Source organism: Acomys minous (genome assembly GCF_964271855.1).
Source record: "Acomys minous genome assembly, chromosome: 14".
NCBI lineage: Eukaryota > Metazoa > Chordata > Mammalia > Rodentia > Muridae > Acomys > Acomys minous.
This window is the reverse complement of record NC_140496.1, coordinates 92,526,912-92,545,522: the sequence shown is the minus strand read 5'-3', so window position 1 is coordinate 92,545,522 and position 18,611 is coordinate 92,526,912. Positions and strand designations below refer to the sequence as shown.

General features: G+C 43.4%; 1 protein-coding gene across 3 annotated transcripts in view; it reads right to left on the bottom strand.

The window, feature by feature from the left end:
• The window catches only part of DNAJB14 (DnaJ heat shock protein family (Hsp40) member B14), a 47,278-nt gene extending 29,649 nt beyond the window's left edge, over positions 1 to 17,629 (bottom strand). Inside the window, exons 1-3 of one of the 3 annotated variants that reach the window (XM_084756588.1) lie at positions 6,451 to 6,499; positions 1,995 to 2,074; positions 293 to 464 (exon numbers count right to left, since the gene is read on the bottom strand). In XM_084756588.1, the coding sequence (XP_084612714.1) occupies positions 293 to 447 (155 nt within the window). In that variant the 5' untranslated portion in view covers positions 448 to 464; positions 1,995 to 2,074; positions 6,451 to 6,499. Of the gene's footprint in view, positions 1 to 292; positions 465 to 1,994; positions 2,075 to 6,450; positions 6,500 to 17,360 lie in introns of those variants that run through there. The other 2 variants (XM_084756587.1, XM_084756589.1) reach the window with 2 other exon arrangements.
• Between the last annotated feature and the right edge of the window lie 982 nt (positions 17,630 to 18,611).

Sequence of the window (18,611 nt, the reverse complement as noted above, 5' to 3'; positions counted from 1 at the left end):
ATCTACAATGAGATCTGGTACCCTCTTCTGGCATGTAAGCACATGTGCAGGCAGAATATTGTATAAATAATAAATCTTTTTTTTAAAGCATTAAAAGAAGGGACCTTTCCAGAGCTTAACTCCTTACAGGCTGACTTCACAAACACACAAAGCACAGGACACCCAGGCAACCCCTCCATTTCCCTTCTATTAAACTGTGCTTCAGACACCTTTTTTTTTAGGCATTATAACATCAATTAGGTCTGGCCAGAAGCAATGGTCATGGAGATAACGTATCAGCATTCGCTCCTACCTGAGAACTCCGTCTACTTGGTCTTTGGTATAGACTTTTCCACCTTCACCACTACCAGGCGCGCCGTCCTTCGAACAGCTGGGCTTGCTCTGGTCCCCACTGCCTGGAGGTTTCCGGCAATGTGTGCTATTTCCAGCAGTGCTTCCATTTTTCATAATTATTTCCAATAATGCTGTGGAAAGACAGATAAAGGACACTGCACCTACGTACATCAGGACACAGACACAGGAGCTTCTGAAGAGCCACACAGCAGAGAATCTGTAAAGGACTTAGCATGGCCTCCTCTCCTTTCCGGTTCCTTTTTGGGGGGGGGGGCGTGGGTGTTGGGGTGTTACTGTTTTCTTTCTCCCTTTGTTTAGACAGACTCTTGCCATGCCGTTGGGGCTGACCTAGAATTCTGTGGTCCAAGCTGCCTTTGAAGTTTCAGTTCTGCTTTAGTTTCCCAGTGCTGGGATTACAGACACAAGCCACCACATCGCTAAATAACAAGCCTGCTTTCCCGGCGTGGTGGCACATGCCTTAATCCCAGTGCTTGGGCATAAAGGCAGACACATCTCTGTGAGCCCTGCCAGCCAGAGCTACAGAATGAAACCCTGTCCCCAAAGCAAGACAAAACAAGTAAACTTCTATCACTTAGGCGTGTGCAAAGACATGTAAAGTTAAAAACTAGAAATCACTATTATCTAATGATCATGACACACTTAACACAAAGTGAAACTGCAGAATACCCCCCTCCCCACACACATACACAAAAGATAACATTTAGAAGTAAGTAATGAGCCGGGCGTGGCAGCACACGCCTTTAATCCCAGCACTCCGGAAGCAGAGGCAGGTGGATTGCTGTGAGTTCTACAACAGCCAGGGCTATGTTACACCGAGATACCCCATCTCAGGAGGAAAAATAGTTAATGAGACTATTTTCTTTTAAAGCAGAGATTTGGCTTCTGTTTACTTTCAACAGCAGCAAAAGGAACTGAAGGACGCTGAAGTACAATTTTTAAGGGGGGGAAAAAAGAGCAACAGTTGTCAACTTTGTCAACTTGAGTTGGACAGTAATATTCTTTAAAATACACAAAATAAATAAAAACATTAGGCTGGCGAAATGGCTCAGTACTTAAGAGCACTGTCTTTCAGAGGTCCTGAGTTCAATTCCCAGCAACCATATGGTGGCTCATGACCATTTATAATGAGATCTGGTGCCCTCTTCTTGTGTGCAGGCAGAATACTGTATATGTAATAAATAAACAAATCTTTAAAAAAAAAACCTAAAAATGTCTTACATTTAAAAATAACAAAATAAAAATAAATAAAAACATTTTAAAGAGGCTGGAGAGATAGCATAGCAGTTCAGAGTGACTACTGCTCTTGTAGGGAACCCGGGCTCAGCTCCCACATTAGGTGGCACACAATCATTTACATTCTAGTTCTAGAGAATCCAATACCTTCCGGCCTTTGGGGGTACCAGCAAACACATATGCACGTAAACACAAATGTACACAGAAATATATATTTTTAATTAGACAAACAATGAGAAAAAGGCACCTCTCAAATCATATACCTAAGAAAGGACACTGAAGTGTTCACATGTCAGATAGAATCAAAGTGTGTCCTATGTACAGAGCCACAGACATGAGTGGTGACCATCACTGTAGGAATAAATATAAACACTGAATGACAAAACAGCGCTGATATCTAGGGTTACCTTAAAGTAGCCTGGGAAGCAGACGCTCAACAGTAGCGGTAGAAGGAACAGTGAGGTAGCAGGGGTGCTCAGCACATTCCCTGTTGTTAAAGATAATGGTGCAATGGACCGATCATATTGTTTTCTTTTGTGTACGTGTATAAGGTATGAACTTGCCCATAAAAACTAAAATTAAACAGTAAATAATTACGCCCAACAAAACGACAAATGATAACAGCAAATTCAACATGATGGTAGTTCTAACACATCTAAATCCTATAACTAACAGAATTTATTAAGGGTGGGATAATTCCATTAAGGATGGAAGGAAGTAAACTTCAAATGTATCCAGCTTGAACTAATGTTCAAGATGTTAAGTCCAACAACTAATGTTTTGTTTGTTTGTTTGTTTGTTTGTTTGTAACAGGGACATACATAGCCTAGGCTGGCGTAGAATTTGCTCTGCAATAAAGAAAGACTTTGAACTTCTGATCATCAGGCCTAAGCACCCAGGGGTCACATTATAGGCGTGTGCCAGCATGCCTTTAAGCTAAGCTTTTGTATGCTAGGTATGCACTCTATCCAGTGAGACAGATCTCCGGCTCTATTTGTTGTCTCCTTACAGGCACAAAGGAATGAAAACTGACAGTGTTCTATCTAGATCACAAAATGACTTCTTCAAATCTAAAATCAAAATAAAACAAAACAAAACAAAAACACTAGTGTCATGTGAACCACAATCGACGAGCAACTGTGCTCATCTTTAAAGAAAAAAATTGGGCGGGAGAGATGGCTCAGAGGTTAAGAGCACTGACTGCTGTTCAATTCCCAGCAACCACATGGTGGCTCATAACCATCTATAATGAGATCCAGTGCCTTCTTCTGGCTTGTGGGTATATGTGCAGGCAGAATATTGTATACATAATAAATGAATAAATCTTTAATTTAAAAAAAAGAAAAAAATCAATTATAAGAATGTAATTTATCCTGGTGTGGTGGGGTGCACGGGTCTGTAATCTCAGCACTCAGGGAAGCAGAGGCAGGTGGATTGCTGTTGAGTTCGAGGCCAGCCTGATGTACAAAGTGAGTCTAGAACAGCCAAGGCTACACAGAGAAACCTTGTCTCAACAAACAAACAAAACAAAACAAAACAAAAACAAACACAAACACAAACAAACAAAAATATTTAATCTTAGCATTCTGGAAGTGGAGGCAGGAGGACAGCTGTGAGTTTGAGGCCTGTCTTCTTCATAGCATATTCTGGGCTAGCCAGGACTACCAAGTGAGATCCTGATTGAAAAGGAAGGAAAGAAGAAAGGAAGGAAGGAAAAGAAAAAGTGACTTAAATCAAAGCAAACAGGCTGGGAAGCAAAACCACGTGTCATTATGCATAATGACAGAGTCGGCAAGTGTTCATGACAAGAGGAGCCATGTAGACAGGGAGGATCTGTGTGGAAATAAGATGACACTAAATATTAACATGGCGGTCACACAGATGACATAGAACACAATACGCCAAACCAAAGAAGCCAGGCACAGAGACCACAGACTACATGATTTCATTCACGTAAAAAGCACAAGGCCTAGGGATGCGGTTCACAGGCAGAGAGTGGCCTGGCTAGTTTGGAGTTAATCTCCAAGCTGGGGAGGCAGGGATACAGAGAGAGGGAGAGAAGGAAGGAAAGAGAAACAGAACCAATAAAGGCAGCACACGTAGAAGTAGAAGTAGATTAGTTTTTGCCAAGGCCAGGGCTAGTGGGTCAGAGAAATGAGGTGTGAGAGAGGGCAGCCAATGAGTCCTTTTATTTCCAGGGTTGGGAAGTGTTCCATTATGGCAACAGTCACACTGCTCTTGAGCCCACTAAAGCCATCTGTGTAATCTGAATGAGTCAATTATTTAGTGTATAAATTATATCAATAAAGTTATATCCATGCACAACCTTAGTTATATATTAAAAATTTCAACTGCTGTTGGCCAATTTGCAAAAACAGCCATTCCTTAGAGAAATTTCTACCATTCCTTCCTCTTGGCTAACAGGTAAGAGGTCATGAAAGAAAGAAACTGTATTTTATGGCAAGCAAATTGTAGCTGATATAGTAATCTGTTAGTTATTAAGAAAAATCTAAGACATATCATATAGTAAACTTTCAGCTGGAGTTCAGCCTGCATTTAATATAATCACAACAGAATCAGAAAAGGCTGTGTAGCAAGTGGTGATCCATAACACGTAAATAGCAAAACTTTTTTTAAAAGGCAAATGTAGATTAAGCAGGCCTATAACCCCAAATTTTCCTGCTTCTACTCGTTAGAGCTGCAGTAAAAGGAGTGTACCACCCTGCTAGGCCAGGATCCTAGAAATTAAATCTCTCTAAATCTTGAATAAAACCAAATAGAACTAAGTAGCAAAATCACGACTTCATGAACAAAATTCCCCTAATACATGACAATGGACACAAGCCATCAACAACTAACAAGATACGTGTGGATATTAAGTGTCCGCATGAGACAAAGAGAACAGGAAATGGTATTTGCCAAGCTCACAGAACAGAAATAAAGATACCAAATATCCAATACGCATTACAGGCAAAGCTGAGGAAATACAGGAAAAAGAAGGAGTTTCACCCAGGAGTGCCTGGTCCACACTTAAGGTGAAACTGTACGGAACAGGACCCAGCCTGGAAGAGAAAGGCACAGAACAACAAGTGAAAAAGCAAAGTACAGAGAGAGATGGGGATGACACAACGCTGGTTCCTTCCTGGCTAGGTGACGTACTTCTAGACATCATAAAAAATCAGAAGGATCTCTGTATATTGGAAAGGCTAAATAAGCAAACATTACATAAGTAAATAAGTAATAAGTAAATAGTAAAAGATAGCTAGAGAGCTCAAACACAATGCAGAGGGCTGGCATGAAAAAGCAAATAAGTATGACCTCTAAGGACAATCAGTGTCACTGCAAAGATCGGCAAGTGACTGAGAGACAATGCTGTGTAGGAAAGAACAGTCAAAACTGCAACTCAGAAGTTCTTTATCCGGATCACGGATGAGCAAAATACAGCAAAGAGTGAGGAAGGGCTCAGCGGATAAAGGTGCCTGCTGTACAAGCCTCACCACCTGAGTTCAATTCCCAGAACCCACATGAAGGTGAACAGAGACAGCCAATTCCAAAGCTGGCATGCACACACCCATACATGTGTGCATACATGTGTGCACACATGTCGACACATACATACACATAATAAATAAGGTCTATGAACTCAAAGAGGAAAAAAAATCCATCCAAAAAGACAGGGTTGGCCAGGCATGGGGGCACAGGTTTCTAATGCCAGCACTCAGAAAGCAGAGCCAGGGACAGAAAAATCACCACTAACTCAAGGCTAACTTGGTCCACACAGCAATTTCTGGACCAGCTCAAGCTAATAGTGAGACCATAAGTGAGCAAAGGTCTAGCACAAGGACGCATACGCGTAGCAGCAGAGCTTGGGAGGCCAAAGCAGGAGGAGGGTCTCAAGTTTAAGGCCAGCCTGGACTACATGAGCCTGAGAGGCTAAGGTAGAAAAAACAAGGTTGTTTAAAACAACAAGCAGTACCATACAGAGAAATAAAACGCATAAAGGTTGGAAGGTTCGACAGTGAAAAATAAAAAACTTTGAAGGAAAGTGGCAAAGACTGTGGAATATATGGAAAATAGAAACCTTGAAGAAAAATAAAATGAGAAACAAAACAAACACAATTAGAAGACTTCTGACATGTAAACAAAAGCATCTAAATGACATAAAAAAATATCAGAAGTCTGAAGAGTAAATGGCACCTGAGACACACTCACATAAAGCTGCACAAAAATAGACACTCAAACGCCTCATACAGAAGAAAAGTTAGACTGTTGTCAGACACTTTGTCCATCATTGGCACAAGACCCTGGACTGTCACACTTGCATGTCCAAGAAGAGCAAGTGGGAGCTAATGACTCCCGGAAATGGTTAACCCTGACCATCTGCTTGGCAGGATCTAGCATGACTGATGAGTGGGCGTGACTGAGCCATGACTGTGAGGGATGCTCTACATGAGCCTAACTGGGGCAGGCAAAGCCACTCTACATATGGCTAGCACCTGTCCCTGGGCTCGGGCCCTTCACTCCATAAAAAGGCGACAGTGAGCTGAGCACTAGCATTCATCTTTCTGCTTTCTGACTGCAGATGTGTATGACTGAGCAACCTCAAGCTCCTGCCGCATGACTTCCCTGTGGGCTCTCCCACAGACCTGTGAGCCAAAATAAACCCCCGTCCTTAGATTGGTTTTGTTTGGGTATTTTATTCCAGCAACTCGCAGAATAACCTAATACAGCCTCCAAACGTCAACAGTAAAGTCACAAGTAAACTGTCTCCAGCATTCTAGAACTTAGGGAACATAGTTCCACAAACTCTCCCCGAGACCCACTAGGAAACAAGCTTCAGAAACCCAAAATAGTGACATATACCTTGGCATGGGGACTGGTGACAAACATCACATGGAAACTTGTAGAATTAAGACTGGAAGATGATGGAGAGAAGATGGAGTGTAATAATACTGTATTGTGATGCTATAAATCCTCTGCAAATATTCTTAAAATAGTGGGCTAGAAAGTTAGACGATTTCTCTTTCCTTTTGTTTCTTTTATCAGCTGAGGTTGGCAGGGCCAATTGGCTTGGGGCAAGAAACATTTTTTGAGATCAAACTGGCTGTCACTGACAAACACATGACTGAGCTTATGGGGGTTAAAGAGTTGATTTACAACACATAACAACAAAAAGTGAGGGCTACACTTATTCAGTGAGTAGCATCGGAGGCAGTGAAATAAGGAAAGTGGGTGGGGTGGTCCAAACAAGAACCGTCCCTGTTGTGATGATTGTTTTTCCTTCTGACCCATGCTGCGGGTTGATGATTCATGAGACTCAAAATATATTTACAAATACCTAGGCCATATAGCTAGGCTGTTCTCCGAGTAGCTCATAACTTAAAATAAGCCATTTATACTAATCTACACACTGCCACATGGCCAGTTACCTTTACTCAGGTACCATGAGTCTGTCTTCCTCACATCTTCCTGGACAAATTTCTTGAGCCTGGCTCTATCTCAGAATCCTCTCTGCCTGATGTCCCACCTTCTACTCTACCTTCCTATAGGGCAGAGGTTTTTTAATTGGCATGTGTTGTATCCATACAATACACAAGATAATCTTTCTACAGCCTCCCCGCCCATAGTCTCATCTTTTTTTTAATGCTTAGTCATTAAGGAGTGACACCATTTGAAAGGATTAGAAGGACTAGTGTGGCTTTGTTGGAAGCGGTGTCACTGGGGGTGGGTTTTGAGCTTTGGAAAGCTGCTGCCAAGGCTGACAGTATGCAGCTCTCAGCTACTTCTCCATCGTTACACCTGCCACCACGCTCCCGGCCAAGGATGCGAACAGACTAAGCCTCTGAACCTGTAAGCAAGTCCCCAGTTAAATGCTTTCTCTTATAAGAGTTGCCGTGGTCAGCAGGGCAGTGGTGGCATGCACGCCTTTAATCCCAGCATTTGGGAGGCAGAGGCAGGCAGATCTCTGTGAGTTCGAGGCCAGCCTGGTCTACAAATCGAGTCCAGAACAGCCAAGGCTACACAGAGAAGCTCTGTCTCGAAAAAAAAAAAAAAAAAGAGTTGCCATGGTCATGGTGTCTTTTCACAGCAATAGAACAGTGACTAAGACAGTAAGAATGGACAATGTTTTACTGGACTGAAAATAAGAGGTGAGTACAGGTATATATGTGTATATGTATGTTACATATATATATATGTATATATATATATACATATACAAAATATAGCCATTAAATACAATGGAATGCCAACACAACATATATATACACATACATGTGTATCTGTGTATTTCCCAGTTAAACAAAACAAAACAAAACACATGTCTTTTTTTATCATAAGGAATACAATGGGGTCCACTGGCAGAATTTAAACAAATGCATGAACTAATAGCCTAAATGTGATTACTATAACGTGGCTATGTATGGATGTCCTTATCTTATAAAATGTATTCTGAATTACTCAGGAATGAGAGAGCCTATCTACCACGACCCTAATTGCTGAAAAACAGACAAATTGTAAGTGTGTAGAACAGAGGATGATTAGTCATAAAAGTTAGCCTGAAGCCTAACTTAAACATGTACAAAGTTCATATTGTTCAGGAGAGCCTTGCATGGCTTTATAGTCAGCATTCCTTAACTACAGGGATGTGTCCTAGAATGCTGTTAGGCAGCTTTACCATTGTGGGAACACAGAGTGTATTTTCCCAAGCCTAGGTGCAGCTCCGTACGTAAGTAAAATGTGTAAATGGGAAGAAAAACACATTAAAAATTCTAAACTGCATCTGGGCCCAGTGGCGCATGCCTTTAATTCTAGCCCTTGGGTGGCAGAGGCAGGTGGATCTCTGTGAGTTCAAGGCCAGCCTGGTCTAGAAAGTGAGTCCAGGACATCCAGGGCTCTGTTACACAAAGAAACCCTGTTTTGGAAAACAAAAACAAAGCAAAAAACTCTAAACTGTTTTTGACAATTATCCTGGTAGGTTAGTTCTGACTACATTCTTCTGAAACTGTTATGTGCACGATCCAGCACAAACAGAGAAAGAGATCCAGATGTAACTATGACGCCATAGTTTTCAAGAACCAGCACTATAGCTAAGGAAGACAGACATAGAGGCTGAAAACATTTAAGCAAAGAACTTCAAATGCTTACCTAGAACTGGAAGGGATGATACACACTCTTAAGCTTAAAAAAGACAAGATTCTAGCTAGGCACAGTGACCCAGGTCTTTAATTCTAGCACTCAGGAAACAGAAGCTGACAGATCTCTGTGAGTTCAACGTCAGCCAGTCACAAAACAAAAACAAAAACAAAAACAAAAACAAAAACAAAAACAAGCAGAACCAAACCAACCAAACAAAACAGACAGATGTGCACAGACAAACCCACAGCCACTATTCACTTCCTAACCCTTTGCTTTGAGTAGAACCCCAAACAATGAGCAACCTAGTGGTCGCAGTGTCCCTAGTCCCTGTCCCATGATGCTGAAACACCATTTTCCACAGAAAGGAACCAAGATTATAAGACACGGGGCTGACTCCAAATGTAGCATAGGAAATATACAGAGGAAGCTGAAACACTGTTATACCAAAGAGCTATGTAACTAAAGACCTATAAGACTCAGGAGCTTTATTCGCTTATTATAAAGGGGTTTCCACTGACCAAAGACCTCAAAAATAACAAGCAGCTGTCTGGGGAGAAAGAGAGCCAGTGTCTTTGCTTGAAAACAGAGCAAAGTAGCCAGGGGGAGGTATGTACGCCTTACTCCCAACGTTTGGTAAGCAGAGGCAGGTACATCTCTGAGTTCAAGGTCACCCTGGTCTACCAATTGAGTCCCAGGACAGCCACAGCTACATGGTGAGAACCGGTCTCAAACAACAAAACGCCAGCCAGGCAGTGGTAGCGCATGCCTGTAATCCCAGCACTCAGGGAGGCAGAGGCAGGTGGATCTCTGTGAGTTTGAGGTCAGCCTAGTCTATAAAGCGAGTCCGGGACAAGCAAGGCTACGACAAAGAAACCCTGTGTTGGCAAAAACAAAACACCAAAACCACCACCACTACCAACAAAACCAGACAAAAACAACCAAACCTCAGCCCGCACTTCCGAAATTAACTGAGTGCCTCTTTACAGAAGTATTTCAATTAAGAACGAAGCCGTTATTTGTAAAAGCTGTGGGGACAGAGAAAGAGTCATATTGGATACTAACACTGGCCACAAACATTCAGTCCATGGAGCTGAAGGTTGTGGTGGCTGTTCTCGGTTGTCAGCCTGACTGTATCTGGAATCCAGAAATGGAGGGCACACCTGTGATCCAGACCGTGCGGCTGAAGGACACAGCTGCTGACTGGGATCCCGAGGCACACCTTTAATCTCAGCCAGACCTCTTGCTGGACGCATGTGTAAGGACGATGGGAGAAGAAGCCACTTGCTTGCTCTCTGCCTGCTTGCCCTCGCTAGGCCAGCACATCCATTCCTTCACTGGCCCTGGAGCCGACTCCTTTGGGATTCCAGGTTATACAGAAGCCCAGCTGAGACACCCAGCCTCGTGGGGGACCAGCAACTACTAGATGCTTGGACTTCCCATTTACAGCTCAATAGATGAGAGAGAGAGAGAGAGAGAGAGAGAGAGAGAGAGAGAGAGAGAGAGAGAGAGAGACAGACAGACAGACAGACAGACAGACAGACAGACAGACAGACATATAGGTAGAGATTCGTTCCGTAAGTTCTGTGACTCTAGAGAACCCTAATACAAAGTGTCTCTCTTCATTGTCTCATTCTTAGCTAAAACATCATTCCTGATGTGCTAGACATCTGCACTAACAGCTGGATTACGGGTTGATGCTAAAATGGGCTTTATATGGCTGCTTTAGATTTTTCAGTAGTTACGATGAGAAATGAAAAATTTTCTGTAATTCTATGCACAGGAGCTCTCTCCCTAACAATGGCTGTGTGTGTGTGTGTGTGTGTGTGTGTGTGTGTGTGTGTCCATGCATGTTAAAGACACTCCTTGGATTCACTAAGTTAAAAATCAGCACAGGAGCTGGGAAAATGACTCAACCCATATGGGGGGAGGGGCAGGCGACTCATAACTGTCTGAACTTCAGTTTCATGGACTCTTAAAACTCTCTCTGGCCTCCATGGGTTCCAGTATGCACATAGCAATATAAACATATGCAGGCACACATATATATGAGTATATCTTTTTTAATTAAATAAATGAAATTGGGACAAATTCTACTATTTTGGAGCTCAAAATCCAGTCTTATTATCTTAAAAACGGAATTCGGAAAGCCTTTGTATAGCAATATGATAATGGGGGGACGCTGAAGCACGAGGGTCTCTGGGAGTTCCAGCCCAGCCTGATCTACATAGTGAGTTCCAGGGCAGCCAGAGCTATACAGAGAAACCCTGTCTCAAAAACAAAAACAAAAAACAAACAAACAAAACGGAAGGTAGGCTGGGAACATAGGTAATTTGGAAGAGTGCTTGCCTAGCATACATGAGGTTCTAAGTGTCCACAGATGTAGTGATGCACTGGAGAAGCAGAGGCAGGAGCATCAGAAGCTAAAGATCATCCTCAGCTGCCTATAGAGTTGGAGCTAGAGTCTATCTCAAAAAAGAAAAGAAAAAAGAAAGGAAAGGAAAGGAGGAAAAAGAAAAAAAGAAAGAAAATTGAACTATAGAAATTATATTATCATTGTTACACTGAACAGATACTTAATTCTCCCCTAGAATGTAAATGCCATGAAAAAAGATTCTGTCAAAAAAAAAAAAAAAAAGATTCTGTCATGTGACCACTTACTCCCTAGTTAGTACCTAACACTGTCGGAGGCTGGGGAGATGAGATGGCTCAGCTCTCAACTGTCTATAACTTCAGTTCAAGAGGATCCGATGTGCTCTTCCCACCTCTGAGGGCAAATGGGCACACATATGGTGAAGACGTATATGCGCAGGAGAAACATCCAAACACGTAAGATAAAATAAAAACAAACGCCCCATATTTGACCACGTCCCCTGAATGAAGAGGCCTGGTGGCACTCAGAGGAAGGACAGCAGGCTACCAAGAAGAGACTTGATACCCTATGAGCATATACAGGGGGAGGAGGTCCCCCTCAGTCACAGTCATAGGGGAGGAGAGTGGGGGGAAAGTGGGCGGGAGGGAGGGATGGGAGGATACAAGGGATGGGATAACAATTTAGATGTAATATGAATAAATTAATATATATATATATATATATATATATACATATATATATACAAACAAAATGCTACCTGGCACAGAGAAGTACGCGTTTGATAAGTAAACGCTCATTTAACTGAGAAAACTGCAGCTCAGCAAGGGGAACCGTGTATGCAAGGCACACTACGGTAAGTTCAAACCCAAACTCTCCTCAGCGCTTACCGTCTGAGCCGCTCCCAACCTAATGGAAGTTCGGAAGTCATTTCCTAACACTTAACTGGAGGATACAGAAATAATTGTTTTAAATGTTCTCATCGCTGAATTTTAATTAAGCCAATTAGGAAAGAGAATGGGATGATCTTAAAGGAACTAGGATGTATAATGATTCAGATGCACATGACAGTTTTAAAAACTGCTATGGGTTGCGGTGAGCCGGAAGGGGAACACTTCCAGTTTTGTATTAAATACAAAGTATCAGGAGAAAAACAGGTAGAAAAATACACATCATCTTTCACATGGGTGAAAATAAACTCAAAAGAATGTTTTAAATGTTTAAGCAGGTAGCATGTATGGGTTAAACCGTTCACTCATTACAGCGAATGCTTTTCTGTGGTTGTTTTCCATCATTTGATTCAAATGCTACCATGTTCTTAAAAAGAACAAGCAGAAAAATGTTCTTCTCTAAACAAAACAACAACAAAAAAAACTCTACTGGCCAGACACGGTGGTACACACATGCCCTTAATCTTACCTAGCATGTTAGCAATTGGTAGGTAGCAGCAGGTGGATCTCTGTGAGTTAATGGTCTACACAATGAGACTCTTGTCTCATTAAAAAGATAGAAAGAAGAAAGAGAGGAAGGAAGGAAGGAAGAAAAGAGAGAGGGAAGGAAAAGAAAAAACTATGCTTCAAACTATCCCCTACTTACTATAAAAAATCTAAAACAAAAAAAATTTTTTTTGTTTTTTGTTTTGTTTTGTTTTTTGAGACAGGGTTTCTCTGTGTAGCCCTGGCTGTCCTGGACTCACTTGGTAGACCAGGTTGGCCTCAAACTCCCAGCGATCTGCCTGCCTCTGCCTCCTCAGTGCTGGGATTAAAGGCGTGTGCCACCACGCCTGGCTCTAAAAATTAAAAGGATGTGCTCTGAGCCTTAAAACTGTATTGTAGTGGTAGTGTAACCTTCTACCAAGCATAAACCAGATCTGTTAAACAAACATGCAAACGGAACTCAAGCATGAACATCCGAAGTTTGTGCTAGTCAGTAAGCATACGGAGAAGAGAAGTCCCAAGCCAAACATGGAATGCAGGAACACCTTCCACCCATTTCACTATCAAGTTTTTCTTCAAGAAAATATCTTGCCAGTTCATTAAACTGTTTTACCAGATTTCCTTCTTACTTGATATAAAATTTTAAGACATCAAAATCCTGGAGGGTAACTAGAATTTAATATTGGGGTTTCTAGTTCATCATAATCATGGACGTGAAAACGCATTCTTTCTTTTGCCTCAGTACACGTAGATCCAAAAGACTGTCCAGTCATGTTCCTGAGCTATTAGCTTGGTAGTCATCTAGAATGGGTGAAATTCAGGAATAAAACTTCAACCAAAAGCTCCAATTTTTCTCATGAGCTATTAGCTTGGTAGTCATCTAGAATGGGTGAAATTCAGGAATAAAACTTCAATTCAACCAAAAGCTCCAATTTTTCTCATGAGCTATTAGCTTGGTAGTCATCTAGAATGGGTGAAATTCAGGAATAAAACTTCAATTCAACCAAAAGCTCCAATTTTTCTTCCCCCTCCTCCTCTTCCTCTTCTTCCTCCTCCTCCTCTTCCTTTTCCTCCTCCTCCTTTTACAATGTTCAGTTTCCTTACCTGACCCCCTTCTCCCTTGAAGGGTGGATGCAGGCAGCTAGGCAACAGCAAGACATGTTCACTTGAAGATATTGCCTTGATTGAAGCTTTGCTTCCAATTTTCTCTTATATAAAATCTTTATGCTGGGCACGGTGGTGCACGCCTGTAATCCCAGCACTTGGGAGGCAGAGTCAGATGGATCTCTGTGAGTTCAAGGCCAGCCTGGTCTACAAGGACAGCCAGGGCTTAGTTGCACAGAGAAACCCTGTCTCAAAAAACCAAACCAAACCAACAAAATCTTTATTAGGATCTTTCACGAATAGTCCAGATTTCCCCCTCCTCTGAGTTCTTAAATTGTTCCCATAAACATCTCCTGGGACTTCTCTGTGTAAAAGACATTTTTCACAGAACCAGTCATACTGTTTTATTTTGGGTCACATCAACTCTGTGGTGATATCTTCGTTTTGCTTATAATTAAAGCTTAGAATGGCTAAGTATCTTGTCCCTGGTTACAGAGCCAGCAGATAAAGTCTGCATTTGAACTGTTTTAGACAACTCCACAATTACACCCTACCACTTTATTTGATAATTACCACCCTTATATCTTTGACTTTCTCCCTTCCATTTCTTAATTTTCCCTACATCCATGACTTGCATAGCAATAATTATGTTGGTATGAAATAATTGTCAAATTATTATTTGGCAGTGTCCTCGTAGACTCACTCTAGCTGTTTACATGATAGAAACATGACCAGCTATAAATCTGGGCAGTTTTTTTTTTTCCTCTGTGTAGCCTTGACTGTCCTGGACTCGCTTTGTAGACCAGACTGGCCTCGAACTCACAGCAATCCATCTGCCTCTGACTCCCAAGTACTGGGACAAAAGGCATGCGCCACCATCACCCAGCTTAATCTGGGCACATTTTAAGGATTCTTAGATGATTACACTTGTAAAATAGAAAGGATAGTAACATTTAGTAGACGGTTTATATCAACTCATTTAGTCTTCAGAGTACCCAGGGTCAGTACACTGTTCTGACGCACAAATGAAAAGGCCAAGAACTTAGTCAAAATTGTCTAGGGTTACAAACCAGCTGGTGAGTGGCCAGGCCACCAAAGCCAGGTTACATTGCCTAGAGTAGCTACTACTTCACTGTTAAAACTGTCCCTCCAGGACCAGATGACAACTAATTGAAATATACCTACATAGCAGAAGGGATCCAAGAATAATTCCTGCCAATGGTTTCTTGAATATGACCCCCAAAGCCCAGACAACATAACAAAGATTGACAAATGAAACCAACTACATAAAGCTCAAGTCCCGCCCCCTGCCCCCATGACACAATCCACAGGGTAAAAAGATGACTTATACAACAAATGAGAAGATTTGTAAGCTATAGATGACAAGGGGTTAATGTCCAGAATACATAAAAAGCCCCTATAACCCAATATCAACAAAAACAGCCACTTGTTGTTGTTAGGGGGTGGGGGAGGGGAGGTTGAGACAGGGCTTCTCTGTGTAGCCCTGGCTGTCCTGGAACTAGCTCAGACTGACTTTTAACTGGGCAAACAACTTACAACATTTCTCCAAAGAATATACAAATAGCCGAAAACACTTTTAAAAAAACGTTCAACATCATTAGTCACCAGGGAAATGCCACCAAAACTACAGGTATCACCGAATAGTCACTAGATTAGCCACTATCAAAACAACAGCTGGGCGGTGAAGGCATACACACCTTTAATCCCAGCACTGGAAAGCAGAAGCAGGCAGATCTCCGTGACATTAAGGCCAGCCTGGTTTACAGAGTGAGTTCCAGGATGGCCAGAGATATACAGAGAAATTCTGCCTTGAAAACCAAAACTGGGAGTGTCGTGTTGTACCAGACACTGGGAAACTGGAACCACGCATACTGTTGTACAAAATGGCACAGCCGCTCTGGAAAACAATGTGGTCGTTCCTTAAAAACCCAAATTAGAATTACCATATGACCCAATAATCCCACTTCTGGGTATGTATGCAGAACTGAAAGCAGGCTTGTAGACACTCATGCTCATTGGTGCATTAGTCACAACAGACAAGAGGTGGAAGGGCACCAAACACCCACTGACAGCTGAATGAATAAGAACCAATGATGGCTGGTGAGAGGGCGCAGACCTGTGTTCAGTCCCTACATTTCCCTACACGCAAGTGTTCTGATCTCCACGCATGCGTGCGCGCGCGCACGCGCGCGCGCACACACACACAAATACCCCTCCAAAAGAAAATGTGATGTTTGTGTATGTGCACAGCTACACCTATGCACACATGTGCATAAATAATGGAATATTATTCAGCATTTTTTAAAAAGGAAATCTGTCAAATGTTGCAATATGGATGAAATCTTAAGTTATTAAGTGAATAAGGCAGGCACACAAAATCAAATTCTGTATGATTTCACGTAGATCGGGTACCTAATTAGTCTAATCCATGAAAACTGACAGTAGAAAGGTGGCTGCCAGGAGACAGAGAGTAAAGGTGACTATTTAACTGGGACCATTTTTGAGGGTGTAGGATAAAAAAGTACAGATCCTATGGTGCACAACGTGAAAATACTTAATGCTACTAAATTGTACACCTGAAAATGATTCGAATGATACTTTGTTTTGTTTTTGAGACAGGGTTTCTCTGTCTGGCCTTGGCTGTCCTGGACTCAATTTGTAGACCAGGCTAGCCTCGAACTCACAACGATCCGCCTGCCTCTGCCTCCCAGAATGCTGAGATTGCAGATGTAAGCCACCGTGTCCAGCTAGAACGGTAAATTTTATGTCGCACTTTTTACATGAAAATTAACTTTCCTTTCACTATATTTTCCTGTCCTAACCCAATACTAACAAAAAAAATAAAGTGAAAAGCAGCAGAGATAAAAGGTTTCAACAATTAAAAAAAAAAATGAATCAAGAAAACAAAAGTCAAGCAGGGGCCCTGCTTACTAAGTTTCTTCTTAATTCTCTTAACCTAGAAATACTTTAAACCAGTAATTGTCATCCCATCGGCAAGGCAAAACGGTAGTAGTTAAATTAGGCCTTTTGGAGATTAAAACTCAGCTACTACTCTGACTTTACCACTTATTGTACGACCTTGGGCAAGGTATTTTTCATTCATTCATCCATTCATTTGTTCGTTTGCCGAAGTAGCCGCTCTTGGTCAAGTAACATGGGACTTTTCTGAGCAATACAGGGGAGGGGGGCGTCTTATAAAATACTAGGCACAACTCTTGGCGCTTTGTGAATGTTGTGTTGACTGTATGCTCTCAAAGCCTAGAGTTAGACAATGAATAAGGTGAATTAAAGTAGGGTAAGTCCATTGCCTACTCTTCAGCAATGTACAGAACTTGAGGGTACTTATGGTGTCACACCAAATCAGCCACTATTTAGGAATCATTAATAACTTCACCATCCCTGTCGAAAGTGGAGCTGTCTTGTAGGGGACTCGCTCCCTCTCCCTGGGAAAAGCAGTGTCATCTAAGGTATTAGAAGATACTTAAGGAATAGCTAGCTACATACAGAGCCCGGGGATGCTGAAGCCCGATAAGCCTCTGGAGTCCCCGCTCCTGTCACTTCATAGGGGCCTAGGCTGTCCTGGGAAGGGGACCCGTCACCCAGCACCCCGCAGCACCCCGCCGCTGTCCCCGAGGGCTGGAGCAGCCGCGGCCGGCAGGGCGGAGGGCGGGCGCGGGGACCGGGGTCACGCGGGGGCCGGGGCTCACCGCGCGCGGCCGGCAGCGGGTACAGCTTCTCGGCCTTCTGCAGGAAGCGCTGGGCCTTGTCGCGGTTGCCGGCGCTCAGGGCCTCGCGAGCGATCTGCACGCATTTCTCCGCCTCGTCGCGGTTGCCCTCCATGGCTCGCGCCTGCCTGGGTGTCCGCGGCCGCGCAGCTGCGAGGGGGGCCCGCCGCGGAGGAGGCGAGGCTGCCGGGCGGGGCGCGGCGCGGCACGGCGCGGGGAGGAGCGGGCACCGCGGCGGCGGCCCGGCGACGGGCAGCCTCGCAGCTCCGCCTCCTCACGGCCGCCTCCCCGCCCCCCCCGCGGCCGCAGCGGCGCCAGCCGCGTCCCTCCCGGGCCTGGGCGAGCTTACCCAGCCGAAGCGGGTACCCGGGGAGGGGAGCGGGAAGACTAGGGACCCCGGCCTCGGCTGCAGACCCGAGCCTGCCTTCCGCGCCATCGGGTCGGGGACAGGGCCCCTCACTATCAGTTGATTCCTAAGGACCCGAGGCCCCGCCTCTGGGCTCATAGGTATGGCAAGGCCCCAGGCCTCCGTTAGGGGCAAAGACTGAGGCATGGATCCCATAGAAAGTTCCTGTGTCTAAGCTGTGGAACCCCCAACCCTTACTAGGGGTTTCCCTGCCCCTCTAGGCCACACTCCTGACTCACAACTGGGCTACCCAGCAGGTATAATGCAGCTCTTTTGTTTAGTTATATCAGCTGTAATGCTGTAAACATAAAGCAGGAAGCAGTTCTTTCACCTACATAGGCTGCTTAGCACCTTGTTTGTTTTGCTTCAGGAAGTACCATGCATGCACATCGCTGCTTTAGTTTCAGTAAGGGGAAAGGAGACAATGTATACCAACAAGCCTGATCGCTATCTAAACCCATGTTCCCCTGGTCCATGCACTCCCAGTGATTAGCGTTTCTCTTGTGTCTGGTCAGTGAGAGCACGCTTATCTTCCACATTCCAAATTCTTTCTGTGGAGGTAGTTTCCTTATACCCTGAGGGTCTGTGTGTACCCGACCAGCTGTCCCACCTTAGGATATTAAGTGTCTTCCATTACTGTTAACTGTACAAAGGACAAACATCTGCCACCTCCAGCTTCTGCCTAGGTTCTAAGATACTAACAGTTCATTATTCGAAAATACAAACCCCAAAACACTGTGTTATGACTTGGATCTTGCAAAGACATGTACTTGTTGCTGAAGAGAACTAAGAGACGAGTCCCAATTATTAGGCAAGTTTAAAACTAG